The 25,786-nt window shown below is 40.8% G+C and overlaps 1 protein-coding gene across 3 annotated transcripts in view; it reads left to right on the top strand.

Annotated features, from left to right (window-relative positions):
* isca1 (iron-sulfur cluster assembly 1) overlaps positions 1-25,786 on the top strand; it is an 84,758-nt gene that overhangs the window by 8,368 nt on the left and 50,604 nt on the right. For all 3 annotated transcript variants that reach the window (XM_072585877.1, XM_072585876.1, XM_072585880.1), the window contains 2 exons: positions 5,000-5,053; positions 8,584-8,689. In XM_072585877.1, the coding sequence (XP_072441978.1) occupies positions 8,669-8,689 (21 nt within the window). In that variant the 5' untranslated portion in view covers positions 5,000-5,053; positions 8,584-8,668. The remainder of the gene's footprint in view (positions 1-4,999; positions 5,054-8,583; positions 8,690-25,786) is intronic.

Below are 25,786 nucleotides of genomic sequence, written 5' to 3'. Positions count from 1 at the left end.
CCCTCTGGAGCCCCTCAAATGCCAGAACATCGTTCCTTAAACTGCTGTCAATATTTCAAATGTGGTATGACCAGCCCCCCCCCTTATACAGCCTCAAGAGGATATCTGTTCTCTTATACTCTTGCCCACTCAAAATGAATACAAACATTGCATTGGCTTTCCTAACAGCCAACTGAACCCGCATGTTAACCTTAAGAGAATCCTAAACTAGGACTCCCAAGTCCCTTTGTGCTTAAGACGTTTGAAGCCTTTCCCCATTTCGTAAATAGTTTAGGCCTGTATTTTTCCTACCAAGGTGCATAATCTCTCACTTTCCCACATTATATTCCATCTGCCACTTCTTTGCTCTTTCTCCTAGCCAGTCAAGCCTTCTGAAGCTTCCCTGCTTCTCCAACACTACCTGTCCCTCCACTTATCTTTGTGTCATCTGCAAACTTTGCAATAATGCACTGCCTTTTTCTTCCAGATCATTGATGTGTAACGTAAATAGCTGTGGGGTCCACCAGCTCCCACATCATGCAGATACAATACATTGCCTGGCCTTTATCTCCATTTTATTTACTACTTTTTTTTTAAAGTCCTACTGGTATTTTAGTTTGTGCCTGTAAATATTCTTCCGATTTGCCTTCAATCTGAGAGTAACCAATAATAGATTAATCAAATTAACAGCTGTTACAAACTAATTAACTTATGGCTTTCCTGTGACATCACCCTTTCTTTTGTACTGGGCCCCTAATTCTGGGCTTCAATTTATCCTGTGAAAAGACCTTACAAAGTATGAACCAAGAAAACCAAATTTTAAAAAAAATCTCCCTTTCTTGACCGTGCACAGTGGTACAGGATGTTAAGATTGCTGGAAGACGGGATTAGAATGTTAGGTGGTTGGTTTTGTCTGACATAAACTTGATGGGTGGAAGGGTTCTTTTCTGTGCAATAGACCTCTGAGCCTCAGTTGAATTGTTATATGGACCTAAAGAATTTATTTCGGTGTTCATGTGTACAGTTAACAAAATGCTGGTGCACAGGTACAAAAACTAGTATAAAGAACTGATCATTGTTCTTCCAATTCTCTACTGTCAAAGTTACAAAATAATATTTCAGTTGCATAGATCTGTGGCAAGCCCTATTGCGGGTACAACATTCAGTTTTGAACTCCAAACCTTAACATTGACATAATGGCTTTCAAAATGACAGAGCTATTTAGCAGAATAATGTCTGAATTAAATTATAAAGTTAGATTGCAAAATTTGATTTACATTATGATTTTAGTTTGTTAATATTGGACAAATCGGATACCAGAATGAAACCTATCTTGTTGGATCCAAACTTCCTTTTTAACTGAGTTTTGAGAAGATTTGTAGCTCATTTTGAGGTTCCAGATGTAGGTTTGCTCGCTGAGCTGGCAGGTTCGTTTCCAGATGTTTCATCACCACACTAGGTAACATCTTCAGCAAGCCTCTGAATGAAGCACTGGTGATGTAGCCCACTTTGTATTTATATGTTTGAGTTTCCTAGGATTGGTGACATCATTTCCTGTGGTGATGTAATATCCTGTTCTTTTTCTCGGGGAGTGGTAAATGGGATCCAAATCAATGTGTTTGTTGATAGAGTTCTGGTTGGAATGCCATGATTCTAGGAGTTCTTGCGCGTATCTCTGTTTGCGCTGTCCTAGGATGGATGTGTTGTCCCAGTCGAAGTGAGGTCCTTCCATATCTGTATGGAAGAATACTAGTGAGAGTGGGTCATGTCATTTTGTGGCTAGTTGATGTTAATGTATTCTGATGGTTAGTTTTCTGCCTGTTTGTCCAATGTAGTGTTTATTTCAGTTCTTGCAAAGTATTTTGTAAATGACATTTGTTTTGCTTGTTGTCAGTATAGGGATCCTCTCTGGTCGTTCCCCTGAAAAACAGGTATACCGTTTTGCATACTATTGGGGGGCTGACTTACCAGGGGCATGCACAGGGGTGCAGGTCTCTGGCACAGAATCTGTCCCTGCTGCATAAAAGGAAAGGGGGCAAGGAGGAGAGTGTTTAGTCATTGGGGATTCAGTAGTTAGAGGATCAGATAGAAGGTTTGTTGGGAACGAAAAAGACTTACAGTTGGTGTGTTACCTGCAAGGTGCAAGGGTCCGTGATGTCTTGGATCGTGTCTTTGGGGTCCTGAAAGGAGAGAGTGACCAGCCCCAAGTCGTGGCCCACATAGGTACCAATGACCTAGGTAGAAAAAGAGGTAGGGATGTGAGGCAGGATTTCAGGGAGCTAGAGTGGAAGCAGAGAGTGAGCACAAACAGAGTTGTTATCTCTGGTTTATTACCCGTGCCACGTGATAACGAGGCGAAGAACAGGGAGAGATATCAGCTGAACATGTGGCAGTAGAAATGGTGCAGGAGGGAGGGTTTCAGGTTTATGGATAATTGGGGCCCATTCTGGGGAAGGTAGGACCCCTACAAACAGGTCGGACTTGAACTTACTTGAACCGGAGGGGTACTAATATCCTGGTGGCAAATTTGCTGGTATTATTCGGGTGGATTTAAACTAGCTTAGCAGGGGGATGGGAACTTGAGGTGTCGTTCCAATGCACAGGAGGATGAGAGTAGGGAGGGCATGGACAGGATTTCATGGTCATAGGAATATGCTGGCAGACAGCAAGCTGATTTGAAGTGTGTCTACTTCAACATCAGGAGTATCCGGAATAAGGTAGGCGAGCTTGCAGCATGGATAGGTACCTGGTGACTTTGATGTTGTGGCCATTTCTGAGACATCGGTAGAGGAAGGTAAGGAATAGATGTTGCAGGTTCCAGGGTTTAGATCTTCCATTAAGATCAGGGAAGGTCGTAAAAACAGGGGAAGGTGTGGCTTTGTTAGTCAAGGACGGGAGAAAGGTGGCTGAAAGAACTTTTGATGAGGACTCATCTACTGAAGTAGTGTGGGCTGAGGTTAGAAACAGGAGAGGAGAGGTCACACTGCTGGGAGTTTTTTATAGGCCTCCGCAAAGTTCCAGGGATGTGGAGGAAAGGATTGGCAAATTGATTCTGGACAGGAGTGAAAGGAACAGGGTAGTCATTATGGAGGACTTCAACTTCCCCAGCATTGACTGGAAATGCTATAACTCTAGTACGTCGGATGGATCAGTTTTTGTCCAGTGTGTACTGGAGGGTTTCCTGACACAGTATGTCGAAGGGCTGACGAGGGGAGGCCACACTGCATCTGGTACTTGGTAATGACCGAGGCCAGGTGTTTGATTTACTGATAGGTGAGTACTTTGGAAAGAGTGACCATAATTTGGTTGCGTTTATTTTAGCGATGGAAAGGGATAGGCACATGCCACAGATCAAGAATGATAGATAAGGGAAGGGGAGTTATGATGTGATCAGGCAAGACTTAAGAGGCATAGAATGGAGCAGCAAAATGCAGAGGATGGGTACAGTCGAAATGTGGAGTTGGTTTAAGGAACAGATATTGCGTGTCTTTGATTGGTGTGTCCCTGTCAGACAGGCAGGAAGTGTTAAGGTAAAGGAACCATGGTTTACTAAAGAAATTGTATCTCTGTTAATCTGAAGGAGGAGGCTTTTGTGACGTTGAGGCAAGATGGTTTAGATGAGGCGATGGAGAATTACAGAGTAGTTAGGAAGGATTTGAAGAGAGTTAAGAAGAGCAAGGAGGGGACATGAACAGTCTTCAGCAGGTAGAATAAAGGAAATCCCTAAAGCTTTCTATAGATATGTGAGGAATAAAAGGATAACTAGGATAGGAATAGGGCCTGTCAAAGACACAAGCAGGAAGTTGTGAATGGACCCTGTGGAGATCTGAGAGGTGCTAAACGAAGATTTCTCATCTGTTTTCACTCAGGAAAAGGAGAATATTGTGGAGGAGTAGACTCAGATACAGGTATTAGACTTGGAGTCATAGAGGTGTGCAGCACGGAAACAGACCCTTCGGTCCAACCCGTCCATGCTGACCAGATATCCCAACCCAATCTAGTCCCACCTGCCAGCACCTGGCCCATATCCCTCCAAACCCTTCCTATTCATATACCCATCTAAATGCCTCTTAAATTTTGCAATTGTACCAGCCTCTACCACTTCCTCTGGCAGCTCATTCCATACACGTACCACCCTCTATGTGAAAAAGTTGCCCCGTAGTCTCTTTTATATCTTTCCCCTCTCACCCTAAACCTATGCCCTCTAGTTCTGGACTCCCCGACCCCAGGGAAAAGACTTTGCCTATTTATCCTATCCATGCCCCTCATAATTTTGTAAACCTCTATAAGGTCACCACTCAGCCTCCAACACTCCAGGGAAAACAGCCCCAGCTTGTTCAGTGCCTCCCTACAGCTCAAATCCTCCAACCCTGGCAACATCCTTGTAAGTCATTTCTGAACCCTTTCAAGTTTCACAACATCTTTCCATTAGGAAGGAGACCAGAATTGCATGCAATATTCCAACAGTGGCCTCATGTCAAATACCCAACGTAATAACGTTCACCCTCTGCTTCCTGCAGTAAGATAATTTTGGGTCCAATGTGCCAAACATCTCTGCATCCAATCAGCTCTTACTACCTTAGCTGGTCTGTCATAGTCCATGCGAGATTAGATCACCTGTGGTACTCCCAAAAACACAGAGTCACCTTCTCAAATATTTCAATCAAACTTGTTATAGACTTTCCTTTTCTTTTTAAAGTGAATTTTTGTTTGATCAAAATTGTTCTAAAACTATGATAACAAATGCAGCTTTATGTGGGCTCTGGTGGTGGAAGGAAATGAAGAAATTCAATTATGAGAATTAGGTGGAGTCTGTTTGAAAAAGTAGCCTGGTCTCCAACTGATTTCACCAGAACGTGCATGAGAAATGAGTTCCCAAATTTTATAGACATTTTGTATATTAAAAAGTTCTGTGTTATCATTTCATAGATATGTAGTGATTAGTTTTTAAATTATGTGGGTGTAATGTTACAATTTTGAAATCATTGTTAAACATTTGAATTTTTTTTCTCCTATCTAGACTCCTTTAGCTGTTAATAAAATTAAACAGCTGCTTCAGGAAAAACCTGAATATGTAAGTATTTTTAGCTGTCTATCACACTTGCATGTCTGTCCATTATGAGGAAAAGACCAGAATTGATGCACATACATTTTTTTTGTTTAAAAAATGCTTTACTTTGCAGCAGAAGTTGTGCATGTGATGCTACTTATATCATGCAAAATAATTTAACTTTCCTTCTGTATCATCTGTTGAATAAATGAATAAAAGTACTGTATCAATGGTAATGCTGTTGAAAGTCTATAACAAGTTTGATGGAAGTTTTTGAGCAGGTGATTAGGTGTGTAGTTGAGGGTATTACTGTTGATCTGGTCTAACATGACAGATGGGTCAAAATGGTGAGAGCTGATTTGGATTCAGGGCTATTTGGCACATTGGATCCAAAATGAGCTTATTGGCAGGAACCAGAGGGTGAATGTTGGTCATGTTTCTTTGTGACTGGTAACCTGTGTTCAGCGGTGTACCACAGAGTTTTGTTCTGGGTCCCTTTTTGTTTGTAGTTTGTATTAATGATCTAGACGTGAATGCAGAAATTTTGATCAGTTTTTGATCATCATTCAGATGACAGAGAAGTTGGGGATGTTGTAAACTGATTATAGGATAATTTAAACAGGCTGGCCAGATGGCCACAACAGTCACAAAAGGAATTTAATCCTGAAAGTTTAGCAGCTGAAGGGAATTTTAGAAATCTAAAGGAATACGCAATGAGTACAGAGGATCAAAGTGACTTTGTGCATGCCTGTAGGCAGTGAAGGCAACAGGACTGGTGGATAAGATAGCTCAAGAAGGTATTTGGGATACTTGTCTTTATTAGTCAAGGTTACAAAATGTGATGGTTACAAGAGCAGTGAGGTTATGATGGAGCTATATAAAATGTTAGTTAGGCCAGAGCAGGAGTACTGTGTGCAATTCTGGTTGCATTGCTAGAGGAGGAATGTGATTGCATTAGAGAGGGTGTGGAGCAGATTTGCCAGAATATTGCCATTGCCAGGGTGATTTAGCTATGAAGAGACACCATATAGGCTGGAGTTACTGAACAAAGAAGGCTAAGAGGGCACCTAACTGAGGTATGCAAAATCATGAGGGGCGCAGGGTAGATGGGAAGAAACTTTTTCCTACTGTGGAGATGACTGTAGATTTAAGGTAAGGAGGTTTAGGAGAGGATTTGAGGAAACTTTTTTTCCCCAGAGGTTAAAGGTTATCTGGCGCTCACTACCTGAACAGGGGATAAAGGTTTTTAAGTACTTTGATAAACTATTGAAACACCATTGTAAAGAAGGCTATGGGTCAAATGCTGGAAAATTCTACAAGAGTAGATAGATACTTGATGACTGGCACAGACAAGATTGGACAAAGGACCTCTTTCCATATTGTAAAACTCTGACTGTAAAGGGCAATGGGTCAATTTTCTCTCATTCAAGATGATCAACACTTGGCACTTTAATGACAGGTAACATTTCATGCTACATGTCAATGCAAGTCTGAATGTTGTCCATGCCTGGCGACGAGTGAGCATATCGTACTTCATTATCTGAGGGGTTGTGGATGGTACTGAACACTGCAATCATGAGCAAAACATTCCCTATTTCTGGCCTCATGGTTAGTGGGGAAGTTGTTAATGAAGGAACTGAGTTTGGTTGGGCTTAAGACCCTACTCTAATGAATCCTGTATCAGTGTTGTGTGGCTGAACTGATTAGCCTCCAACAACCAAACCCATCTTATGGATACAAATAAATACTTTCAGATTTCAAAATAAATGAAAAATGTTAGAAGTGCCTTATGTGAAAGAAATTACCCCACTCATTCCTGTAATGTAAACGTCTTTGGACCATAACATTGTTGCCGTAGCTGTCACAAACAAGGTGAGAAAGTGAGTTGAATTACTTAATAGTCCTTCTCATCATACAGAGGTGATTTTTACTTTGAAACGTAGAAGATAGGAACAGGAGTAGGCAATTTGACCTCTCAAGCCTGCTCATTGTGATCATGGCTGATTATGAAGCTCAATATCCTAAACCAGTCCTTCCATATGTAGCTTGATCCCTTTAGCTACAAGAGCTATATCTACATTCTTTTTGAAAACCCATAATGTTTTGGCCTCAACACTTTCTGTAGCAGTGAATTCCTCAGGCTAATTGCTCTCTGGGTGAAGAAATTTCTTCTCATCTCAGTCCGTAAAGGTTTATGTCTTAACCTTTAAACTATGACCCCGGTTCTGGGCTCTCACCATCGGGAGCATCCTTCCTACAGCTAATCTGTTTCATCTTGTGAGGATTTTATAGGTTTCTGAGATTTCCCCCTCAATTCTTCTAAACTACAATGAATACCATCGCAACTGACTCAATCTCTCTCTCCTCATACATCAGTCCTGCCACCCCTGGAATCAATTTGGTAAACCTTCACTGCACTCCCTGTATAGCAAGAACATTTTTCCTCAAATAAGGTGACTAAAACTGCACAATATTCCAAGTGTGACCTCACCAGTGCCTTGTATCCTTGTTCTTGTAGTCACATCCTCTCACTTAAGGCCAACATACAATTTTCCTTTTTTACTGTCTGCTGCACCTGCGCACTTTCACCAAACTGTTACTTGAAGGTACCCACGTTTCACTGAAAACTTCCTCCTCTCAACTTACAGCCCCTTGAAATAATAACCTGCATTCCTATTTTTGCTATCAAAGTGGATAACCTCTTTTTTTTTATCCACTGTATGCTGCAACTGCCACACATTTGCCCACTCACTCATGTTGTCCCAATCACACTGCAACGTCTCTGCATTCTCTTTACCGCTCACCCTTCCACCTAGCTACACGTTTTGAGATATTGCATTTAATTCCTTCATTTAAATCGTTATATTGTGAATAGCTGGAATCCTAGTTCTAATCCCTGCAGTACCCCACTAGTCTGCCTGTTATTCCAAAAAAGACCCATTTATTCCGACTGTTTCCTGTCTGCTTATCATTTTTCTATTCATTTCAATACACTACCCAAAATACTATGCACTTTGATTTTACACATTAATCTCTTCTGTGGGACTTTTGTCAAAAGCCTTCTGAAAGTGTGAATAAACCACATCCACTGGCTCCCCCAATCAACTGTGAGTTATAACCTCAAAGAATTCAAGTAGATTTGTCAAGAATGATTTCCCTTTTTTTTTTCTATCCATGCTGTGTTTATCTGTAATTAATTTTTCTTATATTTCATTTCCTCTTTGTGTGGGTTTTAGTACAGGTTTATACAAATGGAAGTGCAACATTTGAGAGAAATGATGAGTTAGTTCTTGTCTTGGGTAATCGCTAGAAATTTCTAGAAACAGTCAACTTACCTGTCTGAAAGTGCTATTTTGAAAGTTAAACTAGTGTTTTTAAAATAAAAATCAACGTAGGAATTTCCTTTGTGCCTTGTGGTTGTGACCCTGAGAATGATTGATTGAAAGTGTAAGTTAACTTGCAGCATATTTGTTAATGATAAAATTCTTATGGGACAGTAAATGTACAGGAAGTGTACAACCTGCACTTTTTTCTAAAATATATTTCTGTGGTAGATTGGATTGAAGATTGGAGTTCGAACCAGAGGATGCAATGGTTTGTCTTACACTTTAGAATACACAAAGGAGAAAAGAGAATCAGATGAAGAGGTGGTCCAGGATGGTAAGGTCCCTTATTATATACATCTTCTTTGTTTTGTTCTCCGTCAGGATTGTACTTTATTTTAAATATGTTTATATTGTAAATACTGAAGTCCAGATTTTAATTTACATCTCATTCCCTCACAGTTTTAAAAGAAAACTGCAATTGTTTCAATGGAACTTGGTGATCGATAATGTCGTTTAGCTTTCCTGAAGTATAGGGCTAGTTTGAAAGCCTAAATAGATTAGAAACCAAACAGGTTCAGACTGAAATCGATTCAAAGCTCAGTGCAATTGCCCTGCGACAACTTTTCAGACTCGGTGCCTGGTCTTTGCTGAGTTACTTAGTTGAATGTACTGTTAATGGGATTCAGCTGACCATAAAATAGATTTAGATGCTTTGACCTGTTAGATGCTATCCTTCCAAAGTATGAATTCTGCTCTCTACAAATTTCAAATCCATTAGTTTAACCGTAAAACATTGGATCAGAAATCAGCCATTGGACCATCAAGTCTGCTCTGCCATTCAATGAGATCATGGCTGATGATCCTTAACTCCACTCTCGGCCTAGTCCCCTTAACACATGAAAACATTTAAGCAATAAAGGAAGCAATAACCCAGCCTTGACAGCCTCTGCAGTAAAGAATTCTACTGAGAGAAGGAATTCTGTTTCATTTCTATCTTAAATGGGTGATCCCTTTCTCTGAAATTATGCCCTCTGATTCTACACTCTCCCAGATGGAGAAACAACCACTTTACATTTGGCCTGTCAAGCCTCCCAAGGTTACTTTTTCAGTAAAGTCTCTTCTCATTCTTATGAACTCATTTGGTCCAAGCCAAGCTTACTCAACCTCTTTCAAAGGAATACCCCTTCTTACTTGGAATCAACCTCTTTATCCTACTCCAGACTGCCTTCAATGCAAGTATATTTTCCCTTAGATAATGGGACCTAAACTGTCGATGGTATACTAGGTGTGGTCTTGTATGGTTTTAGTAAGACACTCATATTTTTGTATGTTTACTAGATAAGTCCATAATCTTGACCTTTGCTGTATTTATTCTAAATTGGTGTAAGAAAGTAGTTCTTTACATTTGTTCTAAATTTGCCATTCACAGCTCTAAACATGTCCATTTTGATCTGACACCCTGCTGTATCTGAAATAAGGCTGACCTTAGATCTTGTTGTTTATTGTTCCAGGGGATTTGAGTGCCACAGACAAGTTCAGCATTTGTTGTCCATTTCTATTTGCTGTTGATCTGAGTGATCTGCTAAGCCATTTAGAGAGCAGTTAAGAGCCAGCCATATTGCTATGAGTGTGAAGTTACTATGTTGGCTAGATTGGAGAAGGATGGCAGATCTCCTTCCCTCAAGGACATGAGCAAACCAGGATCAAAATCAGCAAATCTGAAAATTGACTAGATCACATATGAATTATTTATGCACTTCACAATGAATTAGCATTTAAAATAGTCTTAGTAATGATATTGTACCTATTAAATCATACCTCTATAATTTTTTTTGTTTAATTGAGAACATAAACGGGTGCTGGCAGGTGGGACTAGATTGGGTTGGGATATCTGGTCGGCATGGACAGTTTGGACCAAAAGGTCTGTTTCCATGCTGTACATCTCTATGACTCTATTAACATTTAACATTTTGGCTTTATTATGACTGATTTTAATGCAGATGGCAGTGGTTAGTTAAACCCATAAAACATTTTGTTATGATTTCTGTGCTTGCGAGATACTTTGGTTATTTGCAACATTTAACCTGGTCCATGAAGTAACCTGGGACTAAGTATGTTCCAAATTAATAATAAATCTGTCATTTGTTTACTTGGGACCTCTCTTAACATTGGAGCACTGGCGGATTGTATATGTTAAGCTATAGGTATGAATCAGGTTTGTTGATAAAATCAGAAGCAAAAATTTAGCAGCATTAGGTAGACTAATCACAATATAATCTGATAATACTTTATAGTAAATAATAAAACCGTTCTTGTGTTTTCTTGCATGTTAGAAGCAGCAGTTAGAGCAAATGTCATGCGTAAAATTTTAGAAATTGGATATTACGCCCTGTTCCATTATCCATAGGTTATTGAAACCCTATATAGGGTTAAAGAAACACTGATGCAAGACATTGGCTATTCTTCTGCTGGAAATATGAACCATGTCACTGGAATATCAAAAGGAACCTGTAGCAATTATAGTTCTTAATTCAATTATAAATTCTGAAAATGATACAAACTGCTCAATAAATGTTTGTAATTTATTTAACGTCTAAAGCAACTTTCATACAGTTTCTTTTTTTTTCTGTCCTCCCTCTCCCGCCCCCCCCCCCCCATTGAATTTACAACCAAGTACATCGTAATGGTTAACTACCAAAACCATGGACAGACATAACAATTGATGCTTTGGTGATCAGTGTCAACTGGTTCTAACCCCGAATCAAATTTCTTTTTCTCTGTTAAAAATCACACAACACTAGGTTATAGTCCAGCAGGTTTATTTGGAAGTACAAGCTTTCGGACCACTATTCCTTCACCAGGTAGCTAGTGGGGCAGGATCATAGGACACAGAATTTATAGCAGAAGATCATACCTGTCATATAACTGATGCAATGCATTGAACAAAAATAGATTGCTGTTAAGTCTTCAATCACCTAGAATGCGACTGCAGGTCTCCATTCATAACACACAAATCCTAGAACTTCTTTAAAGTCACATTCCTGAAATAACTTAAGGTTTAGTAGAAAGAAAAGTGATGTCTCTGCTCAGACAAAGCATTCAAGGTATGAGTTTAGACTGTCTGTATCTCTGTGTGCATGCTTCATAGTGTATGCGCGAGTGTGATGGAGTATATGTCTGTGAGAGGGTGCGAGTGTGTGTGAGAGAGCGAAGTGTAGTGTGTTGTGGAGTCACCTGCAGTGTGATATGAACCCAAGATTCCAGTTGAGTCCGTCTTCTCAGGCACACACTCACGCGCACACTCACTCTCTCATACACATGGACACGCGCGCGGACTCACTTTCATATACACATGGACACGCGCACACTCGCTCTCGCATACATGCGGACATGCGTGCGCACTCGCTCTCGCACGCATGCGGACACGCGCGCGCACGCTCTCGCACGCATGCGGACACGCGCGCGCACGCATGCGGACACGCGCGCGCACGCTCTCGCACGCATGCGGACACGCGCGCGCACGCTCTCGCACGCACGCTCTCGCACGCATGCGGACACGTGCACGTACATACACACTTTGGGGTGAATTTGCATTTGCATATACATTCTATTTTGTTCAAAAAGCACACAATCTGTGGACAGTCAGTCCATGTGTCATTTTATAAATTCCTACTTTGGAAATAGAACCAGTCTGACTCAAGGCTGAGATACAGACAGACTAACCTCACACTTCTAATGCATTGTCTGAGCTGAGGTGTCACTTTTTTTTAATAAAACCTTAAGTTATCTTGTGAATGTGACTTGAAAGAAGTTCTGGGACTAACATGTTGATGAATTGAGGTCTGTAGCCCCATTCTAAGGTGATTGAAGACTTAACAACCATCTGAGTTTGTCCAATGCATTGCATCAGTTATAGGATTCTTTGATCTTCTGCTATAAATTCTATGTCCTATGATCCTGCCCCGCTAGCTTCCTGATAAAGGAGTAGCACTCCAAAAGTTTGTATCTCCACTTAAATCTGTTGGACGATAACCTGGTTGTGATTTTTAATTTTGTCCATCCCAATCCAACATCGATACCTCCATATTATTTCTTTTTCTAATGCTTATTACCCAATCTACCCAGGCATGGATAATTCTTTCATCATCCAAGTGATATTGGTGCTAGTCACATAACTTATATTTCATATGTTTGCAAATTGCATCCTGTTTACTACTGAAATTATATTATACCTTAATCCCTTAAAAGGAATTTTACAAAAGATGTGATCTTAATTTCGAGAAATCTCCAGTCATTGTATTAATATTTATCAGTACTATTATGGTTTGCAGTGTATTAATGTTTGCATTGTGAATTCATGCTGTATGACTGTTAACTTTGTTTTCAATCTTAGTTTAAACTAAGATTAATGAAAATAAGCTTTCGCATTATCAGCCACACAAACCGAAATGTCAAAGATAATTACTAATTATAATCAGTAAAGCTTTTAAAAAAAACATCAATATTCAAGATTTCCCATTAATGCTTTTAAATAAGATTAGAAAATTATTGAGCCACTTTGGTCAAAGCAACCTTGCAGTTTTAAGAATCAACTCTCTAGATGTAAATGAAGATGAAATGACAAACTTGTAGCCTTGCACTCATAGAGGTAAACATTTGAAATTATAAGAGCCTTCACTAGAAAGAACTCTCTTTCTTTAAAAAAAACTTGTTCCTGAAAACCTAGAATGAATATAGTCCTCATTTGTAGTCACCGATTTATTTAGTGAGGAGGGATTCTAAGTAGAACAATAGCTTTTTTCAATTTTATTACCTGCTTCAATACAAAATTTGAGGCTCTAATATTGTCTGGAAAGTAATTTCTTTCATTTTATAAGTTACAAAAATTCTGTTCTGTTGAACTTTCTTCATTTCTTTCATAAATACAATGCATATATTTTAGAAAGTGAAAGGGAATGTTTGACTTGCACTTCAGTTGTAGGGCCCTCTTGTGGCACAGACTGTACGGCTTGGCCTGGGTTCAAGTCCAACCTACTCCAGAAGTGTTACATTTTTAAAAAAGCGTTGTTTCTTAATAGAAACAGAAAATACTGCAGGTTTTGCAGCATATGTAGAGAAAGAAGTTTTGACCTTGCAAACTTTTATGTTCATTTTGTAGTTAAAACTTCAAGTAGTGAATATTATTGATTTCTGACCTAGTGTGTTTTGGGATGTTTATATATACAGGATCAATTTAGTTGTGCTTCTAATCAATGACTTCATTGAATAGCAGCAACTTCGAGCAGGTTTAACATAATAAAATGTCCCCAGAAAATTCACTGGAGTATAACAAAACAAACATGACACCAAGCCATACAAGGGTAGCTATGTTGTTTTGATGACTTAAAACCTGATCAAAATGATAAATTTAAGGAGTGTGTTAAAGGAAGAAATTGAGGTAGAAGGATAGAGACAAGGGAAATCCTGAGCTTGCAGGCTGTGCAGCTGAAGACGCTCCACCAATTCATGACGCTTAGGAATCCAGAATGAGAGGAAACTGTATGTCATGGAAGCTTGTGGAGCTGCAAGTGATTAGAGAGATGGAGGAGAGAGGCTCTGGAGAGATTAACATGGCTAAATGAAAGATCTACTTGCCTTGACTGAAACCAAAGTCGCAAAAACATGTCCCAGCTTTAATTTGTGAAATTTTGGCTTTGATAGTTAATTTTCTTAATCAAATATAGTTTCCAACCGTGCAAATGCAAAATACACTTACACTTGAAAACCCAAACGTGGCTTGTCATTCCTGATAGATTTATGCGTACCTGAACCATAAACTGAAAAATGCCCAGGCAGATGATGTCGTGGAGAAAATGTTGAGAACCACCAGGAGATGTGGCGAGTTGTTCAAGGAGTAGGTCTTTTGTTTGAAGACAAAAAACTGTGACACTCAAAGCAGATTCTTGAATGCCAACTAACCTCGGGGTCCGTGGTTTTTTTATTTTTTTTAAATCATGTTTCTGTTAGCTTATTAGCATGTCCAACTGTGCTAATCAAAATTATCTCACTCCAGCTATACAATAAACCAATGATGTTAGTTCCCATTATCTCTTTTGTTCTGCCACTATGGTATTTTCTACATAATGTTATTCTAATGTCATGATTAGACACACTTTATTGCCAACTCTGGAATGAAAGACCATTGTTGCAGACCCTACTTAATATTTTCCTAATGTCATGATTAGATACTTATTGTCAATGGTCTCAAGCAGGCTGACTCTACTAACTATTTATTAGATATTTAATGTCCTGTCCCAAACATTTATTATTACAACCTATTCCAAACCTGCCATGATGATATTTAGCAGGCGAGGCTGACTTTACTAATTGTGTTAGTTTGTCCGACCATAGTGACCTTTCACCCTCAACCTTACACCAATGAGTAGAGTAAGAACATTCCACTGTTCTTGCCACAGTGACTTTTTTGACTAGTGTAGCATTTCACAGACCCCTTGCAGCGGATTGGCAGTAGTGTCCATGCTTTAACCCTTCCCATGCTCTTTATTTTCCATAATGAATATTTAAATCACATTAAAGCTAGTTTTCATTCCACTCTAGTGCAAACTGGAGTACAAAACCTTCATATTTCTTACCGTTCTATTGTTTAAAAAACTCTCCGTTTTCTTTTTGCAAGTATTGGATTGATGTAATAGCTTCAATATATGCCATCTTGTTACTAACTCAACAACAAATGGAAACAAATTGCTGTCTGAAATTTTTCAGAATATTGAAAACCTTTATCTGGTTTTCCAAATGCCCTTGAGCTTCTCTGCAATTTAAGAATGAAAATCGTTCTTTTTCTTAATCATGATATTTAATTCCTCGGAATTGTCACTGTACTGTAATAAGCAGTAGTTCAGTTTTGGCCAAAGTAATGCCTTCTGCAATTCAAGATTAATGAATACCACATAATGGTAAAGGGCAACTGTATTGTGATTGATAGGTAATAATTAAACATAATGCTTGTAATTCTAGAGTCTTTATCACAATGACAATAGTTTGGATTTATAGTAAAAGCCCCAAATCATTTCCAAGGAAAGTTATTGAGCAAAATTCAAATAGTCACATGAGATAGATGATTGCCGATGATATGAAGTTAGGTGGACAGTATTGAGGAGGTGGGGAGACTACAGAAAGATTTAGACAGTTTAGGAGAGTGGTCCAGGAAATGGCTGATGAAATTCAATGCAAGCAAATGCAAGGTCTTTGGGGATAAAAGAAAACAGGCATGGTTTATTTTCTAAACGGTGAGAAAATTCATAATGCAGAAATACAAAGGGATCTGGAAGTGTTAGTCCAAGATTCGCTAAAGGTTAAGTTGCAAGTTGAGTCCATGATTAAGAAAGCGAATGTAATGTTGTCATTTATCTCAAGAGGGTTGGAATATAAAAGCAGTGATGTGCTTCTGAGATTTTATAAAGCTGTAGTTAGGCCCCATTTAGAATACGGTGTCCAATTTTGGGCCCCAAGGACATACTGGCACTGGAGCGTGTCCAGGGGAGATTCACATGGATAATCCCTGGAATGGTAGGCCTAACATACGATGAATGGCTGAGGATCCTGGGATTGTATTCATTAGAGTTTAGAAGGTTGAGGGGGAGATCTAATAGAAACTTACAAGATAATGCATGCCTTAGAAAGGGTGGACACTGGGAAGTTTTTTTCCGTTAAGCAGAGAGACTAGGACCCGTGGGTACAGCTTTAGAATTAGAGGGGATCAATTTAGAATGGAAATTCTGAGACATTTCTTCAGCCAGAGAGTGGTGGGCCTGTGGAATTCATTGCTACAGAGCACAGTGGAGGTTGGGACGTTAAATGTCTTCAAGGCAGAGATTGATAAATTCTTGATCTTGCAAGGAATTAAGGGCTATGGGGAGAGTGCATGTAAGTGGAGTTGTAATGCTCATCAGCGATGATTAAATGGCAGAGTGGACTTGATGAGCCGAATGGCCTTCCTTCCACACCTATACCTTTATGGTCTTCAAAGCTTGTTTAAGGAGTGCCATAAAGGATTTAAAGAAGTTTATGTAGGGAATTGATAATAGACCACATGCAGTTGGTTGCTTAGCAATTTTTTTATTTAAAAAATATACACTGTAAAGGTATATGTGGCTGCCTATTAAATCCAGGATTTGATGTCTATCCCTAATTGCCTTTTGAAGTGAGTGAAAAGGGCAGGTGAGAGTAAATCACATTTTGTGGCCACATGTAGGCCAAACAAGGTAAGGATGGCAGACTTCTTTCACATTAGTGAAAGACATTTTTGAGCCAGATGGTTTTTACAACAATCAATAATGGTCTCCTAGAAACATAGAAACTAGGGACAGGGTTTATTTAGCCCATCCATGCCATTCAACATAATCATGACTGATCATCTGTCTCAGTGCTAAGCACTCGCCATACCCATCAACACTTTCAGCTTCTAGAAATGTATCTGTTTTTTTCTTCAACCTATTTATTGACATAACCTCTATAGTCTTAACATCACCATCCTCTGAGTGAAGAAATTCCTCATCTCAGTCCTAAATAGCCTATCACATGACCCGTTGTTCTGGAAACCACCCGCCCCATCATCAACTTCAAAGAAAGGGAAACATCATTTCTATATCCAGTCTGTCCAGTCCTCTGATGGTTTTATGTTCCAAAAGATCCTACCTGCAGTGAATGTTGGTCCAGTTCACCCAGTCTCACCTCACAAAACAATCCTGGTATCCCAGGGATCAATTTGGTGAACTTCTGTTGCATTCTGTGTATGGCAAATCTTCTGCCCTCAGAAGGAATATGCAAAACTGCATAAGTGTTCCACCAAGGCTCTATATAGCTGCAGTAAGACAGCTGTGCTCCTGCACTCAAGTCCTCTTGCAATGAAGGCCACTGTACCATTTGCTTTCCTAACATCTTGCAAGCTTGCTGTCAGTAACACCCAGGCCCCTTTTGTAGATCAGTACTTTCCATTCTGTCATCGGTATATAATACTCTGCTTTTCTGTTGAAAATAGCTTTGCATTTACTTACTCGCTCAACTTGCCTAAATTGCTGTGAAACTCTCTTTACATCCTCCTCACCGATCTCTCAGGTCCATGTAGGTTTGTGTTAGTAGCAAGCTTGGAAAAATAACATTTGATTTTCTAAGACAATTTATTGAGATATATTGTGAATAGCTGGGTCCCAAACACTGGTCCCTGTGGTACCCCACTAGTCACCACCTCCACTCCAAAAAGACCCATTTATTCCTATGCTGTTCTGTCTGTTAACCAATTCTCAATCTATGCCAGAAGCCCCAAGTCTCACATGCTTTTATGCTTTCTGGAAGTCAAAATACACCACCTCCACTAGTTCCCCCTTAGCAATCTTGTTAGTTATAATTCTTGAAAAGTTTCTGATATGTTTGTCAAACATGAATTGAATTGAATATATTCTCACATGTGCCAAGGCATAGTGAAAAGCTTTGTCTTGTGAGCAATACAGGCAGATCATAGAGTGAAGTAGCATAGATAAGTAAATAATAGGTAATCAGCAGCAAAAACAAAATCACAGGTACAGATGAATGTTAAGACTTTGAGTCCATTCAGTATTCGAACAACAGTAGGATAGAAACTGTTGCGAAACCGGCTGGTGCATGTTCAGGCTTCTGTACCTTCTTTCCAATGGTAGAGGTTGTAGAAAAACATTGCAGGGTGAGATGGATCTTTCAGAATGCTAGCAGCCTTTCCTTGACAGTGGGCCTAATAGATAGATGGGAGGTTGGCCTTTGTGATTGTCTGGGTTGAGTTCACCACTCTCTGTAACCGTCTCAGACCTTGAACGGTATAGTTGCCATACCAGGTAGTGATACATCCAGACAGAATGCTCTCAATGGCACACCTATAAAAGTTGGCAAGGGTCTTCACCATCATGCCAAATTTCCTCAGCTGCCTGAGGAAGAAGAGGCATTGTTAGGCCTTTGTAACCAGTGCATCCATATGAAGAATCCAAGAAAGCTTGTTGTGGATGACCACTCCCAGGAGCTTGACACACTCCACTCGTTCCACCTCTGTGCTGTTAATGTATAGGGGGATATGATTAACATCCCGTCAAGTCAATAATGAGTTCCTTAGTTTTGCCGGCATTGAGAGCTAGGTTGTTCTCAGTGCACCATTTTTCCACGTCTTCCACCTCCCGTCTGTAGTCTGTTTCGTTGCCATCTGAGATTCAACCGACTGTGGTGGTGTCATCAGTGAACTTGTAAATGGCATTAGTCTGATATTTGGCGACGCAGTCATGGGTATACAGTGAGTACATTAGGGGGCGGAGTCCGCACCCCTGGGGGCTCCAGTGTTGAGTGTTATTTACGATGAAATATTGTCCCCAGTCTTCATTGATTGTGGCTTGTGGGTCAGGAAACTGAGGATCCAGTTGCAGAGAGTGGGGCTTAGTCTGAGATCACTCAGTTTAGTAATCCATCTCGAGGGCATAATAGATTAGATTAGATTACTTACAGTGTGGAAACAGGCCCTCCGGCCCAACAAGTCCACACCGACCCGCCGAAGCACAACCCACCCAGACCCATTCCCCTACATTTATCCCTGCACCTAACACTACGGGCAATTTAGCATGGCCAATTCACCTGACCTGCACATTTTTGGACTGTGGGAGGAAACCAGAGCACCTGGAGGAAACCCACGCAGACACGGGGAGAATGTGCAAACTCCAGACAGTCAACGCCTGAGGCAGGAATTGAACCCGCGTCTCTGACGCTGTGAGGCAACAGTGCTAACCCACTGTGCCGCCCACAACTAGTGTTGAAGGCTGAGCTGCTGAACTGTAGTCAATGAGTAGATTCTTACGTAGCTGTTCTTGGTGTCAAGGTGTTCTAGAAAGGAGTGAAGGGCAAGTGATATAGCATCTGACGTGGATCTGATTTTCCCTTCATTATTCTGTCTTGACTTTGTCGAATTCCTTGGAAATTTCCTTTAGATTAAAGCATTTTACTAAATATTCTGTAATTATCTGTTGTTTTTTTCCCCTTTCAAATAGGGCTGTTATATTTGCCATCCTCCAATCTGCCAGGACTGCACAATTTTGGAAGATAATTAAATGATCAAATTGTTTTCTTGGCAGCCTCTTTTACTACCATGATATGTAGATTATCAGGCCCTGGGGATTTATTTGCTTTCAGTCCCATTAATTCCTCTACCTTTTTTTAACCTAATTTTAATTTCCTTTGACCTGCTTTCTCATTAGATGCTTGGTTCCCTCGAACTTCTGGAAGTTATTTGTGTTTTTTCTTCTGTGAAGATAAGCAATACTTTAATTCTGTTTAGAGTCATTGATGCACAGCATGGGAACAGACCCTTCGGTCCAACTTGTCTGTGTCGAGCAGATATTCTCAATCAATCTAGTCCTATTTGCCAGCACCCAGCCCATATCCATCTAAACCCTTGGTATTCATATACCCATACAAATGTCTTTGAAATGTTATTATTGTACCAGCCTCCACCACTTCCTCTGGCAGCTCATTCCATACATGCACCACCCTCTGCTGGAAAAAAAAGTCCCTTAGGTTCCTTTTAAATTTTTCCCCTGTCACCATAAATCTATAGCCTCTAGTTTTGGACTCCCTAACACTAAGGAAAAGACCTTGGCTGTTCACCCTATCCATGCCTGTCATGATTTTATCAACCTCTATAAGGTCACCCCTCAGCCTCTAATGCTCCAGGGAAAATAGCCCCAGCTTATTCAGCCTCTGCCTATAGCTCAAACCCTCCAACCCTGGTAATATCCTTGTAAATCTTTTCTGAACCCTTTCAAGTTTCACAACATCCTTCCTATAGTAGGGAGACTAGAATAGAACGCACTATTCTAAAAGTGGCCTAATCAATGTCCTGTACAGCCACAACATGGCGTCCCAACTGCTATACTCTGTGCACTGACCAATGAAGGCAAGTGTACAAAACGCCACCTTCACTACCCTGTCAACCTGCAACTCCACTTTCAAGGAACTATAAAACTGCAGCGAAGGTCTTTCTTCAGCAACACTCTCCAGGAGTTACTTTTATCATCTTGCCTTGATTTGCTTTACCAAAATGCAGTACCTGACATTTTTCTAAATTAAACTCCTTGTACCACTCTGCCATTGGTCCATCTGTTCAAGGTCCAATTGTGCTCCTCCTGGCTGTCCACTACACCAGCAATTTCAGTGTCATTTGCAAACTTACTAACCATACCTCCTATATTCCTATAGTGGGCGGCACGGTGGCACAGTGGTTAGCACTATTGCCTCACAGCGCCAGAGATCCGGGTTCAATTCCCGCCTCAGGCGACTAACTGTGTGGAGTTTGCACGTTCTCCCCGTGTCTGCGTGGGTTTCCTCCGGGTGCTCCGGTTTCCTCCCACAGTCCAAAGATGTGCAGGTCAGGTGAATTGGCCATGCTAAATTGCCTGTAGTGTTAGGTAAGGGGTAAATGTAGGGGTATGGGTGGGTTGCGCTTCGGCGGGGCGGTGTGGACTTGTTGGGCCGAAGGGCCTGTTTCCACACTGTAAGTAATCTAATCTAATCTAAATTCACATCCAAATCATTGATGTAAATAGCAAAAAGCAGTGAACCCAGCACTGACACTTGTGGCACACTGCTGATCACAGGCATCCAGTCTGAAAAGCAACCCTTCATCATCATCCTCTGTCTCCTACCTTTCAGCCAACTATATATTCTATTGACTAGCTCTCCCTGTATTCCATGTGATCTAACCTTGCTAGCCATGTGAAAACTTGTCAAATGCCTTACTGAAGTCCATGTTCTACCTTCATCGTTCCTCTTCCTAACAAAACTCAGTCAAGTTAGTGAGACACAATTTCCCTTGCACAAAGTCATGTTGATTGTCCCTAATCCGTCATTACCTTTCCAAATACATGTAAATCTTGTCCCTCAGAATCCCCTCTAACAACTTGCCCTTCACTGATCTTAGGTTCACAGGTCAATAGTTTCCTGGCTTTTCCTTACCACCTTTCTTAAATAGTGGCACCATGTTAGACAACTTCCAGTTTTCTGGCACCTCACCTGTGACTATTGATGATACAACTATCTAGGCAAGGGACCCAGCAATCACTTCCCTAGCTTCCCGCAAAGTTTTGGGGTACACCTGGATAGGTACGTGGGACTGGGATATTATTGCCATGACAGAAACATGGCTAAGAGAGGGACAGGACTGGCAGCTTAATGTATCAGGGCACAGGTGCTTTAGGGGAGACAGAGGTGGTAGTAAGAAGGGAAGGGGAGTTGCATTTTTGATTAAGGTGACTATCATAACAGTAATCAGAGATGAAACAACTGAAGAATCATCCATTGAAGCTTTGTGGATGGACCTAAAAAAATAAGAAGGGGATGGTGATGTTATTGGGGTTGTATTATAGGCTCCCTAACAGTCATTGGAAATTAAAGAAACAAATATGCAGGAGATTAGGGAGACCTGTAGGAGCAATAGGGTTGTCATAGTAGGGGATTTTAATTTACCTAACATAGACTGGGACTGCCATAGCGTTAAGGATTTACATTGGGTGGAGTTTGAGTGTGCTCAGGAAAGCTTCCTCAAGCAATTTATAGAGGGTCCAACTCAGGAAGGGACAAAACCTGACTTCCTCTTGGGCAATAGGGCAGGACAGGTGACAAAGGGGGAGCACTTTGGGACCAGTTACCATAGTTTTATTCATTTTAAAATAGTTATGGAGAGAGGCAAATCTGGTCCATAGGTTCAAGTTCTGAATTGGGGCAAGATGAATTTTGATGGAATTAGACAGGATCTTGCAGGAGCTGATTGGAGTAGTTTGTTTGCAGGCAAAGGGACCTCCAGAAAGTGGGATGCCTTTAAAAGTGATTCAGCTGGAGTTCAAGGTCTATATGTTCCTGTTGGGGTGAAAGACAAGGTTGACCGAAATAGGGAACCCTGGATGGTGAGCGATATTGAGGCTTTGACCAGCAAAAAGGAGGCAGCATGGCTCAGGTACAAGCACCTGGGATTGAGGGAATCCCTGGAGGTGTATAGGGGAGACAGGAGTTTACTGAAGAAGGAAATCAGGAGGGTGAAAAGCGGGTATGAGATAGCCTTGAAGAGCCCAAAGAGGTTCTTTAAGTATATTAAAAGCAAAAGAATAACTAGTGAGAGAATAGGATGTCTCAAGGACCAAAGTGGACATATATGTTTAGAACTGCAGAAGATGGCCAGGTCTTCAATGAATATTCTCCTCTGTTTACTGTGGAAAACGACATGAAGCCATAAGATACGCATGCATTTGGAAAGACAGGATCTGATTAGGAATAGGCGAAAGTGAGGACTACAGATCCGAGGAGCAGGAGAATCGACATTTCAGGCATAAACCTTTCATCAGGAATGTGATGAAGAAGGCCTATGCCCTAAACCTCGATTCTCCTGCTCCTCGGATGCTGCCTGACCTGCTATGCTTCTCCAGCGCCACACTTATCGGCCCTGATTAGGAATAGTCAGCATGGCTTTGTGCGTGGGAGATCATGCCTCATAGATTTGGTAGAGTTCATTGAAGTGATCCAGAAGGTTGATGAGTGCAGGGCGGAAGACATAGTCTATATGGATTTCAGTAAGGCCATTGATAAGGTTCTAAATGATAGGCTGCTCTGGAAGGTTAGATTGCATGGAATCCAGGGGAAGCTGGCAACACAGTTGGTTTGATGGTAGGAAGCAGAGGGTAATAGTGGAACAATGCTTGTGAGACTGGAAGCCTTTGACTAGTGGAGTGCCTCAGGGGTTAGTGGTAGGCCCATTGCAGTTTATTATCTATATCAATGATTTGGATAAGAATGTACAAGGCATGATTAGTAAGTTGGCAGATGACACTAATATAGCTGGTATTGTGGACAGTGAGGAAGGTTATCAGAAATTACAGCTGGACCTTGATCAGCTGGGGAAGTGGACTGAAAAATGGCGAATGGAGTTTAGTATTCATAACTGTGAGGTCTTGCATTTTAGAAAGTCAAATCAAGGTAGGAGTTTCATGGTGAATGGTACGGTGTTAAGGAGTGTAGTGGAACAGCAGGACCTTGGTGTTTAGGTGCACGGTTCTCTGAAAGTGGAGTCACAGGCAGACAGGGCAGTGAAGAAGGCTTTTGGCATATTGGTCTTCATAAGTCAAGGTATTGAATATAGAAGTTGGGAAATTATATTGTAGTTGTAGAGGATGTTGGTGAGGCCACACTTGGAATATTGTGTTCAGTTTTGGTCACCTTGTTGTAGGGCGAATGTTATTAAACGGGAAAGAGTGCAGAAGAAACTTTTGAGGATATTGCCAGGATTGAAGGGTCTGAGTTAGAGGGAGAGGTTGGACAAGTTAGGGCTGTTTTTTTTTCAGAGCTTAGGAGACTGAGGGGGGATCTTATAGAAGTGTATAAGATCATGAGAGGCATGGAAAGGGTGAATGCACTTAGTCCTTTTCCCAGGGTTGGGGAGTTGAGGACTAGAGGGCATCAGTTTAAGGTTAGAGTGGAAAGAATAAAAGGGAACCTGAGGGGTAACGTTTTTACACAAAGGGTGGGCTCATATAGAATAAACTGCCACGGAAGTGGTTGAGGCAGGTATATTAACAATTAAAAGGCATTTGGTTAAATACATGGATAGGAAAGGTTTGGAAGGATCTGGGCCAATTGCAGGGAAGTGGGGTTAGCATTGATGGACATTTTGGTCAGCATGGATCGGTTTGGGTCAAAGGGCCTGTCTCCATTCTGTAGGACTCAATGACTCTATGACCTGATCAGTTCCCAGAGATTTATCTACCTATATGCATTTTAAGACATCCAGCACCACCAAAATATGGACATTTTTCAAGATATCTCTGTTTCCACAAATTCTCTAGTTTTCATATCCTTCTCCACAAAATACTCATTTAGTATCCCATCCATCTCCTGCAGTTCAACACAAAGGTGGCCTTCTGATCTTTAAGGGACCCTATTCTCTCCATAGTTGCTGTTTTGTCCTTGATGAATTTGGAGAATCCCTTTGGATCTCTTTAACTCTATTTGCCAAAGCTATCTCATGTCCCTATTTCTGTCCTCCTGATTTTTCTCTTGATTATACTCATAATTTTCTAGGGATTCACTCAATCCTTACTGTCTATACCTGACATATGGTTCCTTTTTCTGACCAGAACTTCAATTTCTCTTGTCTTCCAGCACTCTCTACCCCACCAGCCTTGGTCTCCACCCTTGCAGGAGCATACTGTCTCTGGACTCTCGTTATCTTATTTTTGAAGGTTTCCCATTTTCCACTCATCTTTTTACCTGCAAATATTCACCCCCCCCCACCCCCACCCCTCCCCCATCAACTTTTGAAACTTCTTGCCTAAATATCTTTAAAATCTGCCTTCCTCCAGTTTAGAATTGAGTTTTAGGTCACGTCTACTCTTTTACATCACTATTTTAAAACTAATAAAATTATGATCATTGGCCCCAAAGTGCTCCACTACTGACACCCTTGTCACTTGCTCTGCTTTATTTCCAAGAGTAAGTCCAATTTTGCACCTTCTGTAGTAGGTACATTCACATACTGAATAAGAAAGATCTCCTTACAAATTTGCTTCTCAATTTCCCACTGACTATTGGAGGGTCCACAGTACAGTCCCATAAGGTGACCATCCTTTTCTTATTTCTTAGTTCTACCCAGATAACTTCTTTGGACATACTCCCTAAGTACAGCCATAATGTTGTGCCTAATCAAAAGCAGCCCATCCCCCGTTCTTCTTTTTATCCTTCCATAGCATCTATATCCTGGAATGCTTAACTGCCAGTCCTGTCCATCATTGAGCCATGTCTCTATAATAGTTGTTATCCCAGTCCCATGTTCCCAATCATGCCCCAAGTTCATCTGCCTTACCTGTCGGGCATCTTGCAGTGAAATAAATGCAGTTTAATTTATCATTCCTACCTTGTTCTCTACTTGGCTCCTGCCTGCCTTGACTGTTTGACTTGCTCCTTTTCCCAACCATACAAGCTTCAGACTGATCTCTTTTTTTCTCACTATTTCTCTGGGGCAGACACAGATGCACACTGACACACACGCACACCCCTACCTTACTAGTTTGGATCTTCCTGCGTTGCTCCACCAAATCCTCTCACCGATAAATTTGTTCTCTTCCTACGCAGATGCAACCTGTCTTTCTTAAACAGGTCATTTCTATCCCAGAAGAGATTCCAGTGATCCAAACATTGTGCGATCTCATTTCTTTGTTCTCCATTATTAATTCTCCTGCTGTCAGTCTGTCAGATTGTCTTACTAATCTTTTGATTTTTACATACTAATGGAAGCTTTTGCAATCCTTTTTATGTTCATTGCAAGTTTACTCTCCTACTGTTTTCTGCTTTATTCTCTTGCTACTCATTTCCTGAATTCTAGGCT

This window comes from Chiloscyllium punctatum, chromosome 2 (assembly GCF_047496795.1).
Source record: "Chiloscyllium punctatum isolate Juve2018m chromosome 2, sChiPun1.3, whole genome shotgun sequence".
In the NCBI taxonomy this organism is placed as follows: domain Eukaryota; kingdom Metazoa; phylum Chordata; class Chondrichthyes; order Orectolobiformes; family Hemiscylliidae; genus Chiloscyllium; species Chiloscyllium punctatum.
Note: the sequence above shows the minus strand (reverse complement) of the source record. Positions and strands in the feature narration are given on the sequence as shown.